Genomic DNA, 13826 nt, shown 5'->3' with positions numbered 1-13826 from the left:
TTAGAGCAGGTTATGGGCAGGTACTAGAGAAGGTTTGAGGAGGTAGTAGGAGAGGCTTTGGGGCGGTACTGGAGAGGTTCTGATGAGGTCTTTAGGAACACACTGGAGTAGTATTAGGGATTTACTTGAGGAGGTATTGGCATGGTTTCATGGTTGTATTAGAGAAGATTTTGATTAGGTATTAAGGTACATTTTGGGTGTTACCGGTGAAAGTGTTGAGGGGGTATTAGGTGAGATTTTTAGAGAGGTGTTACAAGGTTTTTGGGGAGGTATCAGAAGAGGTTTAGTAGAGGTGTAAGGAGAGGTTTTGGGGTGGTTTTAGAGGAAGTTTTGGGACGGTATTAGAGAATATTTTAAGGGGAGAGTTTGGGGAGGTATTTGGGGTGGTTTTGGGGACAAATTTGGGATGTTTATTGGCGAAGTATTGGGGGGTCTGGGCAGAACTGGGGAGATTTGGGGGGGTATTAAGGAAGGTTTTAGGGAGATATTTGTAAAGACTGTAAGGGAAGGTTTTAAGGAGGTATTGGGGAGATTTTGGGGAGGTAATTGGGGTGGTTTTGGGGATGAATTTGGGGTGTTTATTGGGGATGTATTGGGGGGTTTGGGCAGAACTGGGGAGGTTTGAGGAAGTATTAAGGAAGGTTTTAAGGAGGTATTTGGGAAGATTTTGAGAAAGTATTGGGGAGGTTTTGGAGCAGTATTAGAGGATGCTTCAGGGAGGTATAAGGAAAGGTTTTACTGAGGTATTAGAGGATGTTCTGGGGAGGTATTAGGGAAGATTAAAAGGAGATATTAAGGCAAGTTTTGGGGAGGAATTAGAGGAAGTTATGGGGAGGTATTAGGGAGATTGTGGTCAGGTACTGTGGAGGTTTGGGGAGGTACTAGGAGGTAGCCATTCTGTTCTTATACACTAACATTTACCATCAAAATCATCCATCTCTCTCTCTGCCTCTTTATTTCTACGTTTCTGTCTCCCACTCTCTTCAGGCTCCATTTTCATTTTGAATTCGGTGTTACTGACTAGCTGCAGTATAAATAAAAAATACATGACTATAAGTGGATCTCCCATAGCTCAGAGTATCAGTGTGTGTAGCAGATATGCCCACTTCAGACGCTTCACTCCTCTACACACTCCCACACCAAACACCTGCACACTCATCCTCCCCCTACATTCCTCTACGTTCCTCCATCGCCTGTCCATCTCTAGCCTAATCTCCCCATAACTTCTTTCCTCCAGTTATCAATCTCCCTCAGAGGTGTAATCCCACCTGCTGGCCACACATACATGTCTATTGCTGCAACAACTTCTCTCTCCCCTTTCTCTGTCTCTCTCTGTTTCCCTTAGGTGTCTTACCTATTGTGCATCTCTGCACTTCTCTTTTATCTTCACTCTTTCCTCTCTCGTTTTCACACATTAAGGAACACTAGGGGTGCGAGTCTTATGTCAATGAGTTGCAAGGCAAAGTTGGGAATCTCTGGGGTGCGAGTCGGAGTCGAGTGTCAAGTCTCTGGGCCGTGAGTCTGAGTCAAGTCTCAATTTTCTTGGGTCAAATCTTAAGACTCTTAGGTGTGAGTCCGAATCGAATTTCGAGTTTCTGGGGTTTGAGCCCGAGTTGAGTCTCCAGTCTCCGGGGTGCGAGTCTAAGTCAAGTGTCTGGGGTTTGAGTCCGAGTCAAATCTCCAGTCTCTGGGGTGCGAGTCCAAGTAGAGTCTCAAATCCCTGGGGTGCAAGTACGAGTCGGATCTCAAGTCTCTGGGGTGTGAGTCCGAGTCAAGTGTCAAGTTTCTAGGTCAAATCATGAGTCTCTGAGGTGTGAGTCTGAATCCAATCTCGAGTTTCTGGAATCAAGTCTCCAGTCTCTGGGGTGCAAGTCTAAGTCAATTCTCAGGGTTTGAGCATGAGTCGAGTCTCCCATCTCTGGGGTGCAAGTTTAAGTCAAGTCCATTTAGTGCGAGCATGAGTCGAGTCTCCCGTCTCTGGGGTGCAAGTTTAAGTCAAGTCCATTTAGTGCGAGCCTGAGTCAGGTCTCAGGTCCTCTGGTGCAAGTCTAAGTCAGGTCTCAAGTCTCTGGGGTGCAAGTCTCAGTCAAGCGACAAGTCTCTGAACAGGGAGTCCGAATCAAGTCTAGAGTCTCTGGGGTGCGAGTCCGAGTCGAGTCTCAAGTGTCTGGGGTGCAAGTCCAAGTCAAATATCAAGACTCTAAAGAACGAGTCTGATTCAAGTCTAGAGTCTCTAAGCTGCGAGTCCGTGTCTTGAGCCTTTGGCGTTGAGTCTGTTCCGAGTGGAGTCTCAAGTCTCTGAGGTCTAATTTAAAGTCTGAGTCAAGTCATGAGTCACTTACGTGACTCGAGTGTGTCTCGAGTCCAAGTCGCTCTCAACATTTGGCCTCACAACATTACATTAGATTATGATTCCTAAGGAAATTAATGCAGTTTGACAAATTTCTTATGCTATGATGATTCAAAATCATTGTTAAAGTTACAATGGACACAATAACCATGCGACTCAATAAAGTATTTACACACTAGTGGAAAGCTTTTTTGTTTTATTGAATTTCTATATTTGAAAATAGCTTCATCTTGGCCAAAAATGTGTGCATACTTTAATGAACACTTATTATAATTAATGGTAACATTCCCAAATGAGTGAGTGAGTGAATCTGCAGTTGAAGTGCCGCTTTCAGTCCAATGCAATACAATGCACTGATGTATTTTTACACTCAATCACACACACATACACACACAAACACACACTCCCTTTTCCAGCCTTCCCACAAACCTTTCCTCCCCTCCCTCTCTCCATCCCTCTCTCTCTCCTTCAGCTCACCTCTAGCCAGTCAGCGTTCACTCGCCGCAGGAGGAAGATCACGTCTCCAGCCTTCAGACTCAGCTCCAGCTTCCCGCTCCCGTTGAAGTCAAACACCGCCTGAAACACACACACACACACACACTTGTATTTACACACACACAAGGACAGAACGAGAACGGCACACATCCAGACTGTGAAACCGCACAAGGTAGGATACGGCGATTTTTCTAACTTTTTGATGAGTGAGTGTCCGAGTGAATTAAAGAGTGAGTGAGAAAGTGAGTGATGTAACTGTGAATGAGTGAATGCGAATGACATATGAGTGAAATGTATAAAAAACAGAGACAGTGGCTGAAAACACTAAAAGTGAGACTGAGACAAGGTGGACGGAGAGAAATCGAGAGAACGAGGGAGGTAAAGAGACTTCGCTGTACTGTTGATATCAAACGGCTCATATCAAACCCAAAATCTCTCCCTCTGCCCTGAGTGAACTCTTGCAGCCAACTTTATGCAACATGCTGTGTGTGCTTATAAAAATAGCAGCTCTGTTACGCTCAGAGCCAAAAAAGAATAAATAAGAAAAAAGTCCAGAGAGGAGAGAGGACAGAGGAAGAGACAGGAAGAAGATGCAACTAAGAGAAAAAAAGGGAAATAAAATGAAGAGATGAGAAAACTACGATAGCTTGTTCTGATCATTTACGTGACGCACAGTGAGGAGAGTGCGTGTCCTGTAATGTTCACTGACACACTGGAATGGAATGTGAATTAACATCATTGCAGAGAAGACAGAGAACAGAGTGAGCATCTCTGAGGAAAAGAACATCAGTCAGTGAGTGATTCTGTCAGGGAATGAGCGAGGGAGTGATGGAGAGATGGGGTGAGTGAGTGAATGAATGAGAGAATGAGCGACTGAGTGAATGAATGAGGGAGTGAGAGTGACTGAGTGACAATTAAGGAGTGAGTGAGTGAATGAGTGAGTGAAGGTAGGAATGGGAACGAGTAAGTGAGAGTGATTGAGAATGAGTGAGTGAGTGAGTGAGTGAGGGAAGGAATAGGAATGAGTGGGAGTGAATGAATGAGTGAGCAAGCAAGTGATGGAAGGAATGGGAATGAATGAGTGAGGGAGTCAGTGAGTGAGTGAGTGAGAGTGAATGAGTGACCGAATGAATGAATGAACTCGGTCTAAGCAGTGAGTGAGTGAGCAAGTGAGAAAAGGAGTAAGAATGAATGAGTGAGTGAGCGAGTGAGGGAAGGAATGGGATTGTGTGAGAGTGTATGAGAATGAATGAGTGAGTGAGTCAGTGAGTGAGAGAGTGAATGAGTGACAGAATGAATGAGTGAACTTGGTCTATGCAGTCAGTGAGTGAATGATTGAAGGAGTAAGAATTAATGAGTGAGTGAGCAAGTGATGGAAGGCATGGGAATGATAGAGTGAATGAGAATGAACAAGTGTGTGAGTCAGTCTGTGAATGAGTGAGTAAAATGAATGAGTGATCTGAGTATAAGCAGTAAGTGAGTGAGTGAGGGAAGGAAGGAAGGAATGAGAATAACGAGTGAGTGAGGAAGTGAGAGTGAATTAGAGGCTGAATGAGTGAGTGATGGAGATCGTGAGTGAATGAGTGAGGCAGTGAGTGAATGAGTAAGCTAGAAAAAGAGTAAGAGAGTGAGATATTGCGGGAGTTAATGAGTGAGAGCATGAATGAGTGAATAAGTGAGGGAGTGACAGAGGGAGTGAGTGAATGAGTGTGTGAATGAATAAGTAAGAGTAAATGAGTGAGTGAGTGAATGGGTTAGTGAGCAAGTGAATGAGTGAGTGCATGAGCTATTGAGTAAGTGAGTGAATGAGTGAGTGAGGGAGGGAGTGAGTGAGTGAGTGAGTGAGTCAGTGAGTGAGTGAATGAGCAGGGGCATGAGTTGAACAAAGGAGTAAGTCAGGTACCGAATGACTGAGTGAGTAAATGAGTGAGTGCATGAGTGATTGAGTAAGTGAGAGAATGAGTGAGTGAGGGAGGTAGTGAATGAGTGAGTGAGTGAGTGAGTGAGTCAGTGAGTGAGTGAATGAGCAGATGCATAAGTTGCACAAAGGAGTAAGTCAGGTACCGAATGACTGAGTGAGTAAGTGAGTAAGTGAATTGGTTAGTGAGTGAGTGAGTGAATGAGTGAGTGAGTCAGTGACTGAGTGAGTGAGTCAGTGACTGAGTGAATGAGCAGGTGCACGTGTTGAACAAAGGAGTAAGTCAGGTACCCGAATAACCGAGTGAGTAAGTGAGTGAGTGAATGAGTGAATGCATGAGTGATTGAGTAAGTGAGTGAATGAGTGAGTGACGGAGGTAGTGAATGAGTGAGTGACTGACTAGGTGAGTCAGGAAGTGAGTGAATGAGCAGGTGCATGAGTTGAGTAAGTCATGTACCGAATGACTGAGTAAGTGAGTGAGTGAGGGAGTGAATGAGTGAATCTGATAAAAGGACTGTACTGTGGTCAGAGAAAGCTGTGAGCACAGCACGGGTAAAGCGGTAAAAGCGCAGTGTGAGAGAAGAGAGCGAAAGCGTTGCAGAGCTGAAGTAAAGCCCTTTGTGCGGTTTTGTTTTGCTGGAGTGGGAGTGAGTAGGTGAGACGCTGTTAGATGCTATCAGCTAATTATGTGTTGGCAATTAAACTGTAGTGTGTGTGTGTGTGTGTTTAGGCCCGTGGGCAGTTCTTGTACGGAGACTCAGTGACGGTGCTGTTAAAAGCTTGCGCTGCGTTCATTAAGGTGAGAGCTCACAAAACAAACGTCCACTCTACAGGCCACAGATCCATTAGCCTTTCACTGCAGCTCCAAAAACTCCATCCCTGCTCCTGCTTCAAATAAAGCTCCTTTCACACCACACAGTGTTTGCCAGGATTTCATTTTCCTTGTGAGCTCCCCAACGTCCCAAACACATCGCTGCAATATCGGTGGAGGCGTTTGGATATTTTAAAGGAGCCACATCTCACCGATGTTGTTCAGGCCACACCGTGTCAAAGGTGTTGCACTATATGGAGTGTCTATTTTTTCCACTCAAGAATAACCAGTTATATCTGCACTTAAAGCTGCACTATGTAATTTTTTTATTGCCAAAATTGAAAGAAACAGCATTACTTTTTCCTGACAGGAGGAAAAAACTGGCTAAAATTGAGTGTGAGCTGCTTCGAATCACCCTGTAAAGCCTGAAATAATCATTTTAAAGTCGGGTTGGAGTTTTTCAGACCACGTCATACATCTTTGTGTATTAATGTCACGAGCACAGCATCAAAACACAGGTCCAACTTGATGTGTAGGACAAATGCAAACATTATACTGATGAAGATACAATTGCAGTAGTAGATCATTCTCTCACATCCTCTGAATCCTTTGAATTCTCTTTCAATCATCAGATTCATCCACTCGGGGAAGGGGTCCAAAGCGTTCATTTGCGTGCAATTACACATTTCCACCAGAGAGGTCTCCAAACCCCCAAATCTTACATACTGCAGCTTTGTAGCTACTAACTACAGTATGCACCGATCTGCTTTAAAGTGACATTTTTTATAAAATTGTACAATTTTCTGTACAAGTAAGACATTTTTTCCCAAAGTTTGGTTCTCTAGTTTTGGACCGGAGCTACACAGTAAATGTAGCTGACAAGTAATAGAAGCTTACAGCCACTACTTAGCATCATGCAAATTGTGGTAGTTATAGTAATTTCTAATACGACTTGCTTATGTGGTTTAGAATAATTACAGACGAAAATGTTATACAGGGTCAGAAACCATATAAGCAAGTCTGTTTGCACAATGCTAACTGGTGCTGTATATGGTTTTGGTTATTTCTCGGCTACATTGGCCTTTTAGCTCTAGTGCAAAACTAAAGAGGCAAAATTCAGACACTAGATGACCAAATACATGTATTAGATGACGGAATACATGTGGGGTAACGGGCTATACAGCGCTACGTTTGAATTTATATAGTCTTACATTTTATAATAATAGTGAAGACATCAAAACCACTACCTACCTATTATCAAGGACTCACAGTCTACTAATTATCTTTTAACAAGGCGCACACAGTCATTTAAAATAATATAATGTTGTGGTTCATTTTCCAAGTGTACAAAGTTCTAAAGGAAAACGAAACGCTGGGAGCCTTAAACTGTATTGGTGATGAAAAGAAATTCATACACAGTCATTTATCTTAGAAACAAATTCAAGCATTTAACATTTAGGCCTGTAGAACAAAATGTTTTTAAGATAACGAAGGATATTAGAAGTCTTCTACCTGACCCAAACCCATCAGAGCCATAGTCTTTGGGCCAGGTTTGGGCCGATGTTTCACGCAGTACATCGGGCTCAGGTTAGTTTTCTAATGAGTGACTTTTATGTAGTCGTTTTTACTGGAAGGAATACGTCTAAATGCTGCGTATTTCCATGCATTTTCTCTCTCGCTCTGTTCACCATGGATAGAATAAAAAAGAAAGCTTGTGGAAAGTGGAACTGTTTCAAATTCAGAAATAATCAGGCTTCACTGTGGGAACATCATGACTTGGTCTTTACATCACATAGAAGCACATGGGTCACATACAGTGTAGAGTGAGTGTTATGAAGAGCACATTATCTGTTCAGAAACACGGTAACACTTTACTGTAGGGTGCTGTTCATAAGGCAACATGACACCTACATAAGCTAGTCATGACAACTGACATAACCCTACATAACTGTTTATAAATGCTTGTTCCAATAAGCGCCATTATTTATAAAGGTTACATTTGCCAATTTTGATCAAAGTCAGCTAAAGTAGCCTTTATGACAGATGAAGCCTGTTGTAATAAGCATTTATAAACAGTTATGTAGGGTTATGTCAGTTGTAATGACAAGCTTAGGTAGGTGTCATGTAGCCTTATGAACAGCACCCTACAGTAAAGTGTTACCAGAAACACATTTACGGTGGACGCAGCCAGAGGGCGCCCTCGCACTAGTAAGTCAGTGCTTTCAGATAAGAGCGTAGAGTTTTTGTTCGTTATCTGTCGATTAGCACAAGCTTTTAGTGACAAAGCAAAGTGGTTTTCGAGGTAAAACTGCCTGCGGTTATCCGTCTTAGCGCATGTGCGGGTTTGTGTTTCAGACTTAGTCGGGCCTGGTTCAAGCTTCAGCTTCAAGCCTGTGCAGACCTCTAGACATATGAAGACATATGTTCAATGGTGTGTACAAACTGTTGACTAGTACTCCATACTAGCCTGTATTAACCATATGCAAGCAATAAAGTTGAAGGTGAATAACAAGCTGTTTGTAAAGCCCCTTAACACTTACATATACAAAAGTATGCGCACACGGGTTTGGGTGATATAGCCGATTAATGCCCAAAGTAAAGCGAGACCTACGAATGTGATAATCCCCCATAGACAATATGACACACACACACACAAAAGCACACACAATGTGACAAAGCAATTTCCTCTCCAGCTCACTATAAGTGCTAATGAGCTAGGCTTTTTTTAAATGACTGCATTTCAACAGGGAAAGTGTATATCCTCGTTTCTCTCTCACTGAGTGTAGTCACAGAGGGGGGATGCTGGGGTCAAATGTGTGAACCAGAAAGCATAATGATTTTGCGGTGCTCTTCATCAATCCATTATTGCAACAAAGGAAGGCTTGAACTTCGAACGACTGCTAATTCCCTTCACTAGCTGCCAGGGTGCTGTTTTTACCAAAGTCCTTACAGGAACGTCTGCTCACTTGGTGGCCATCTTGCCAACGTTGAGCTATAGAAGGCCAGACTTCTCTCTCTTTGAATGGGGAAAAAACTATAAACTCAAAACTGAAGGCTGAATTTCAAAAAAAGTTTCAAAAACAATTTGAAACCAGGGGTAAAATTTGACAAAAACCTCTAAATAGTTTGTAGCATTTGGCTCCCAAGTGGTGCAACTGTCAAGTGTTGGCTCTATCATCAGGAGACTGTGAGGTCAATCCCTAGTGATGCTACACCCGTCCATGGCTGGGAGTCCAAGAGAGCACAATTGGCCTTGCTCTCTCTGGGTGGGTAGGATGGCCCCTGCCCCCCCATCACTCAGCGCGATGCTAGTCAGTGCAGGCATCTGTTAGCTGATGTAACAGAACTGGCAGTTGGCGTTTTCCTCCGAGGGCCTCTGGCTGTCCAATGACATCGGGTTAGCATCAGTTCATACAGATGTAGTGGTGCTTCACAGGTCTCAGCGGAAGCCTGTGCTAGCCTTCAACCTCCTAGCGCTGGTGGTACCGTGTCATTGGAGGAGTCCTAACTAGTGAGTGGAACCGGATGGTAGAGAAAATTGGGGGAAAAACCAAAATAAATAAACAGTTCGTAGCATTTGGCTAAAAAATGCATTTTTTGGCTTGTTCTGGCTACTTGCACAGATCTTGACAACGAGGGTGACTTTTCCCACCTGCGGCCTAACCAGCCTTTTTTATTGAAGGGTGTGACTTTCTCTATAAACAGACGCAATGTTGAGAGTGACGAGCTTTCCCTTTCATATCCCAACCAGTGACTGTTCTCCTTTGAAACATCTGTTTTTACTCCGGAGGGAGAAGAAGTGGAACAAGTGGAACAGTTAGCAGAGCTAGTTAGCATCAGGTATTTACTGGTGAAGTCATGATATCAATGGCCAGGGTATAATAATATTATACTAATAACATAATAATAATAGTACAATTGATAAAATAACACAGAGCAAGGTCTCTGTAGCTTTTAGATACTAAGTCAGAATCTTTAGACTGAGCTTTAAATCAGCAGCCCTTGGTTAACATGAAGTGGGGGTGGGCGACATGGCAAAAATCATGATGATTTTAAGATATTTTTATGATACTCGTTCCACATCACGATATTTTGACACGCAGACATAATGCACTAGGAGCATCATATTTAATATTAGCCATTAAAAACTATGAATAAAAGTTTTTATTCAATGCCTCACATACTGCTAAATCTGACTAAACAGGACTAATTATGCCGTCTTTTTAATAAAACATGCAGTTGTTCAAGTACTGACGATATCCATGATATACTCAGAAAAGCTCATCATCACGATAACAACATTCATCACGATTATGATAAAATAGTCACATGAAGCCCTTTTTCCACTGAGCTAACACCACTTCAGCTCCTTCATTAGCATTAGCACTACCACAAGCCTCGCTGAGGTGTCAGCATCATAAGCACTCAGCACGAGGGCAGCCTACCTGACCACCACTCATGTATGCTAAACGCATTGTGCCACAAAAGGCTAAGTTTTAAAAATGGTGGATTCAGAGCTCAGCCTGTTAAAGGAATAATAATCCTGTGTTTTTCAAGCTAATCTTTATCTGCTGCATCAGTATCGGTCTATTAACACAAACAGTCGGACTGTACTTAGAAGAGAACATAAAGCAAGCTGAGTCAAAGTACTTGTTGCCTGTTTATACTTCTGACCATTTTTTTCGATGACAGTATGTCACAGAGCCAGAAACCACAGAAGCAAGTCTGTTTGAGTTTGCTAAACAACTCGACACAGTTTAAAGGCATGCAGTTCAGCTTGATGCTAACTGATGGGGTACGAGCTACCTGTCAGCCACATTAGCTCCAGTGCACTGACTACATCTGGGGTAAGGAATAAAACCTCTACTCCTTCAAAAGCTGGCTTGATCTCCCGTCTCCTGGCCGACGGTTGGTTTCAGGGCCGGCTTGTTCTGGACTACTGAGAACACCTAACTTTAGGCGCTTTTATAAAAAGACTCTGATTCCAATTAAGGAGTCAGTGACCTGCTAAACGAACTCGTTAGCACATGCTAGCCCACTGGGGAGGAAGGAGATGGGTCTCTTTGGTTAAATGAGCGGCACACTTTTGGGTTCGGGTGTCCCGGGAGAACGCGGGGTGATATAAAGAGATGACTCATGGCCCAGGGGCGCCAGAGTACTGCTTTAATTCGGATCCCCATGTGGGGGGGGGGAGGGGGGGGTTATTAATACGTAATTACAATCTTTATGAATCGTTTATGACAGATTCGTCATGCAACTGCAGAAGAGAAAAGTAGCACATCAGCTTCAAAGCCTGGAAGAACTTCAAATTCAGGAAAATGGACACATTTACATACAGTACCAGGTGAAAGCCAAAGCAAATATAAACAGTCAAGATGCTAATGTATGAATGCATTTTCAAAACAGTGGTTTCGAGCAGCCAAGAAGGTTTCAGCATACGTGTCTCTTCAAGCCTCAAGAAATATCCCAGGTGCCTCCTCATGAATCTGCTTGAGAAAGTGCCAGGAGTGTATGAAGCTGCATAAAGACAAGAAGGGGTTAATTTCCAGAGTCTAAAATAAAAGACTTGTCTGGTCACTGTATAACTCAACAGCTTTAATTTCCTACTTTCAAAGTCTTGATTACTTTCCTAAAAAAGTAGAAATAAAAAAGCCCTTTATGCATAGCCTCACTTTGACCAGTGCTGCATAGTAACAGAGTATGACCCTCCTGAAGTCACTCAAACTGCTGTGTCTGGAATGACCCCGACGGCTGCTTCGCGTTCCGAACCGTGTCGAAAGAAGTCGGCTGCCCGCAGGAGCCCGACCGCTGCCGGTTTCAGACAACTCATTGAAATGCAGCTAGCGCTACGCCAAAATTTCATGCACTACTTACCAGAAGAAACGTTCAGCCCACTGAGAGATAAGAGACAGACGCTTCCGTCTGAGGCTGAAAAGCAGTCAGCTATCGGCCCACACTAAGCTACACGTGCACAGCTGTACCCTCCAGAAACGAACACCTGACGTGCGTCACGTTCTTAAGCCTTCAAGAGTCATGCTTATCATGCAAAGGGCCATTTAAGCACTGTGGAGCTTAGCTGCACTGAAACTAAATTGCACTTGAATTGCATTGTCACATCTGCAGCTGACAACGCCCCTCCTCGCCAGCAGAGGTCACTATCACCTGAATACTAGCTCAGATCATACACCTAAGTTCAATCAGAAACCATTTTGTTTAATATTTATACCCTGTGTATTCAGCTTTGTCTTGCGAAAAGTCTTGTTTGGTTATCCTCCTTGCAATTCTGAGCCATGTTCTCTTGTAGCCTTGGACTCTGTATATGTCTCTATATGTCTCGACTTTGATTTCTGTCTAGTGTTTCCATTCTGATATGGTTGGCCTTCGCTGGCTCTTTCGCCCCACTCTCCTAATCTTGCTCTCGATAAACTTGCCCTTGAATCCTAACAGGTGTGAAGCTCTACATGACATGAATTTGTGCAATTCATTTGAATTTCAGCGTCAGTAGGATGCACTGCGATCAACATTGGGATCGAATATCGACAGTTGGAGACGGATCTTGATCACGTTTGACACGAGTGTAAATGGAATGCGTTTTCGATGTCACGTGGGTGCAAATGCGTCTGCCGGCCGCTGACTAGCGTGCTGAGAGGATAAACAAGGATACAATGAAAGATGGAGGACAGGTGAAGCTGAAGGCCCTAAACCAGGAACTCCAGGCCGATGAACGTGTCCGAGCCAAACTTGTCGACTCATATTGTAACAAGGAAAACATGAGATCCCATCTGGTCACAGCGGGAGCGCATTTTAGTGAAAAGTGTAAACGGAATCCGGCCAAAGTTTATCCAGACCTGATCCGGACAAGAAACACGTTAATGCAAGGTCTAAACAGGCTCCATTTGACATTACCTAAGAACTTCATGTAGTCTTAGACAAGCACGTGACGATTCGCCTGATGCTAACTGGTGCAGCAAGTTACCCATTAGTTTCATTAGCCTTGTGTCCGGCACAGTTTGGTGATTTAGCTGCTCAACCACACCTGATTACACTGTTAATAGGCAGTTTTAATGGGTGTGTTTGAGTAGGGAAACCTCAAAACTGTGCTGGACACTGACCCTGCCAGGACCAGAGTTGTGCACCCCTGATTTAGAGTAAGGTAGTAACTGTGTAAATAGGTTTTATTCCTCATAGTAAATAGGTTACTATTCCTTAAATGGCCAGGGTACACTGGCAGTCCCAAAGTTTTAGTACACACTTCTATAACCTTAGGATAGCTCAACCAGTAGTTACCTGTAGTTACTGAATAATAAACCTTAGTATGTAATAAGCCTGGGATTTATGGGTTTAAGGGTCAAAACTCCACTCCCCTTCCTATAAGTGTGATTAGAGTTCCAGAAGATAAAATAACAGCATGTAATGAGATCAACTCCATCCAAAGAGCATCTAATCTACCCATAATGGTTCTTTCTGATAGGCGGAGAGGGGCTTACATCTGTGTGACTGGCAGGTCCAATAATCATGCATCACCATAAGAACCCATGAGAACATGAAGTCCCAGAGCTGGAGCTCCCTGTCTCTCCTCCTTGAGCGTGTATCTGTCACCTGTCTGAGGGATCACGAAGCTCAGGGCCAAAACAGTGCACTTATTTTCTTATCCACCTCAGATGAGGCGCATAAGAAGGTCTACCAGCGACATGATTTGCCTCTATTTTGCATGGTAGGTACGTATAGCTTTTGCATATGGCAGTCAGTTTAGGGCTGGGACCGTCTGTCAATTTAACGGGAATTATCGTTAACAGCCATGAAATCCATTTTCTTTCCATTTTGCACGCGTGGGCATTCTGTGCGGCAAACTCTGATTTGCGGCTCCAGGCCTGGTAGTGAGCTGCCCTGTGAAAGAGTGGGACACTGGCCAATTCCAATGGAGGTGTATACATGGACATAATCTATTTCGATTGAGCTATCAGTCGGATTATTAACAGATTATAAAACTGCATGGAAATGCGGTTACTGGCACTTCCTTATTTCTACACTCATTGTCCATTTTATCAGCTCTACTGACCATATAGGACCACTTTGTTGTTCTACAATTACAGACTGTAGTCCATCTGTTTCTCTGCATACTTTACTGCTCCTCAATGGTCAGGACCCCCATGGACCCTCACAGAGCAGGTACTATTTGCATGGTGGATCATTCTCAGCACTGCAGTAACACTGACGTGGTGGTGGTGTGTTAGTGTGTGTTGTGCTGGCAC

At 43.5% G+C, this 13826-nt stretch overlaps 2 protein-coding genes across 4 annotated transcripts in view; one reads left to right on the top strand and one right to left on the bottom strand.

Moving 5' to 3' along the window:
- Positions 1 to 13826, bottom strand: part of ncf4 (neutrophil cytosolic factor 4) — a 57820-nt gene that overhangs the window by 15346 nt on the left and 28648 nt on the right. Inside the window, exon 7 of the mRNA XM_036565129.1 lies at positions 2828 to 2926. Coding sequence (XP_036421022.1) covers positions 2828 to 2926 — 99 coding nt within the window. The remainder of the gene's footprint in view (positions 1 to 2827; positions 2927 to 13826) is intronic.
- pvalb7 (parvalbumin 7) overlaps positions 2844 to 13826 on the top strand; it is a 75964-nt gene continuing 64981 nt past the window's right edge. For 2 of the 3 annotated variants that reach the window (XM_036565135.1, XM_036565133.1), the window contains exon 1: positions 2844 to 3017. The gene's annotated coding sequence lies outside the window, so the exon portion shown is untranslated. Of the gene's footprint in view, positions 3018 to 5493; positions 5563 to 13826 lie in introns of those variants that run through there. The other variant, XM_036565134.1, reaches the window with a different exon arrangement.

Source organism: Colossoma macropomum, unplaced genomic scaffold, assembly GCF_904425465.1.
Source record: "Colossoma macropomum unplaced genomic scaffold, Colossoma_macropomum, whole genome shotgun sequence".
Lineage (NCBI taxonomy): Eukaryota > Metazoa > Chordata > Actinopteri > Characiformes > Serrasalmidae > Colossoma > Colossoma macropomum.
Note: the sequence above shows the minus strand (reverse complement) of the source record. Positions and strands in the feature narration are given on the sequence as shown.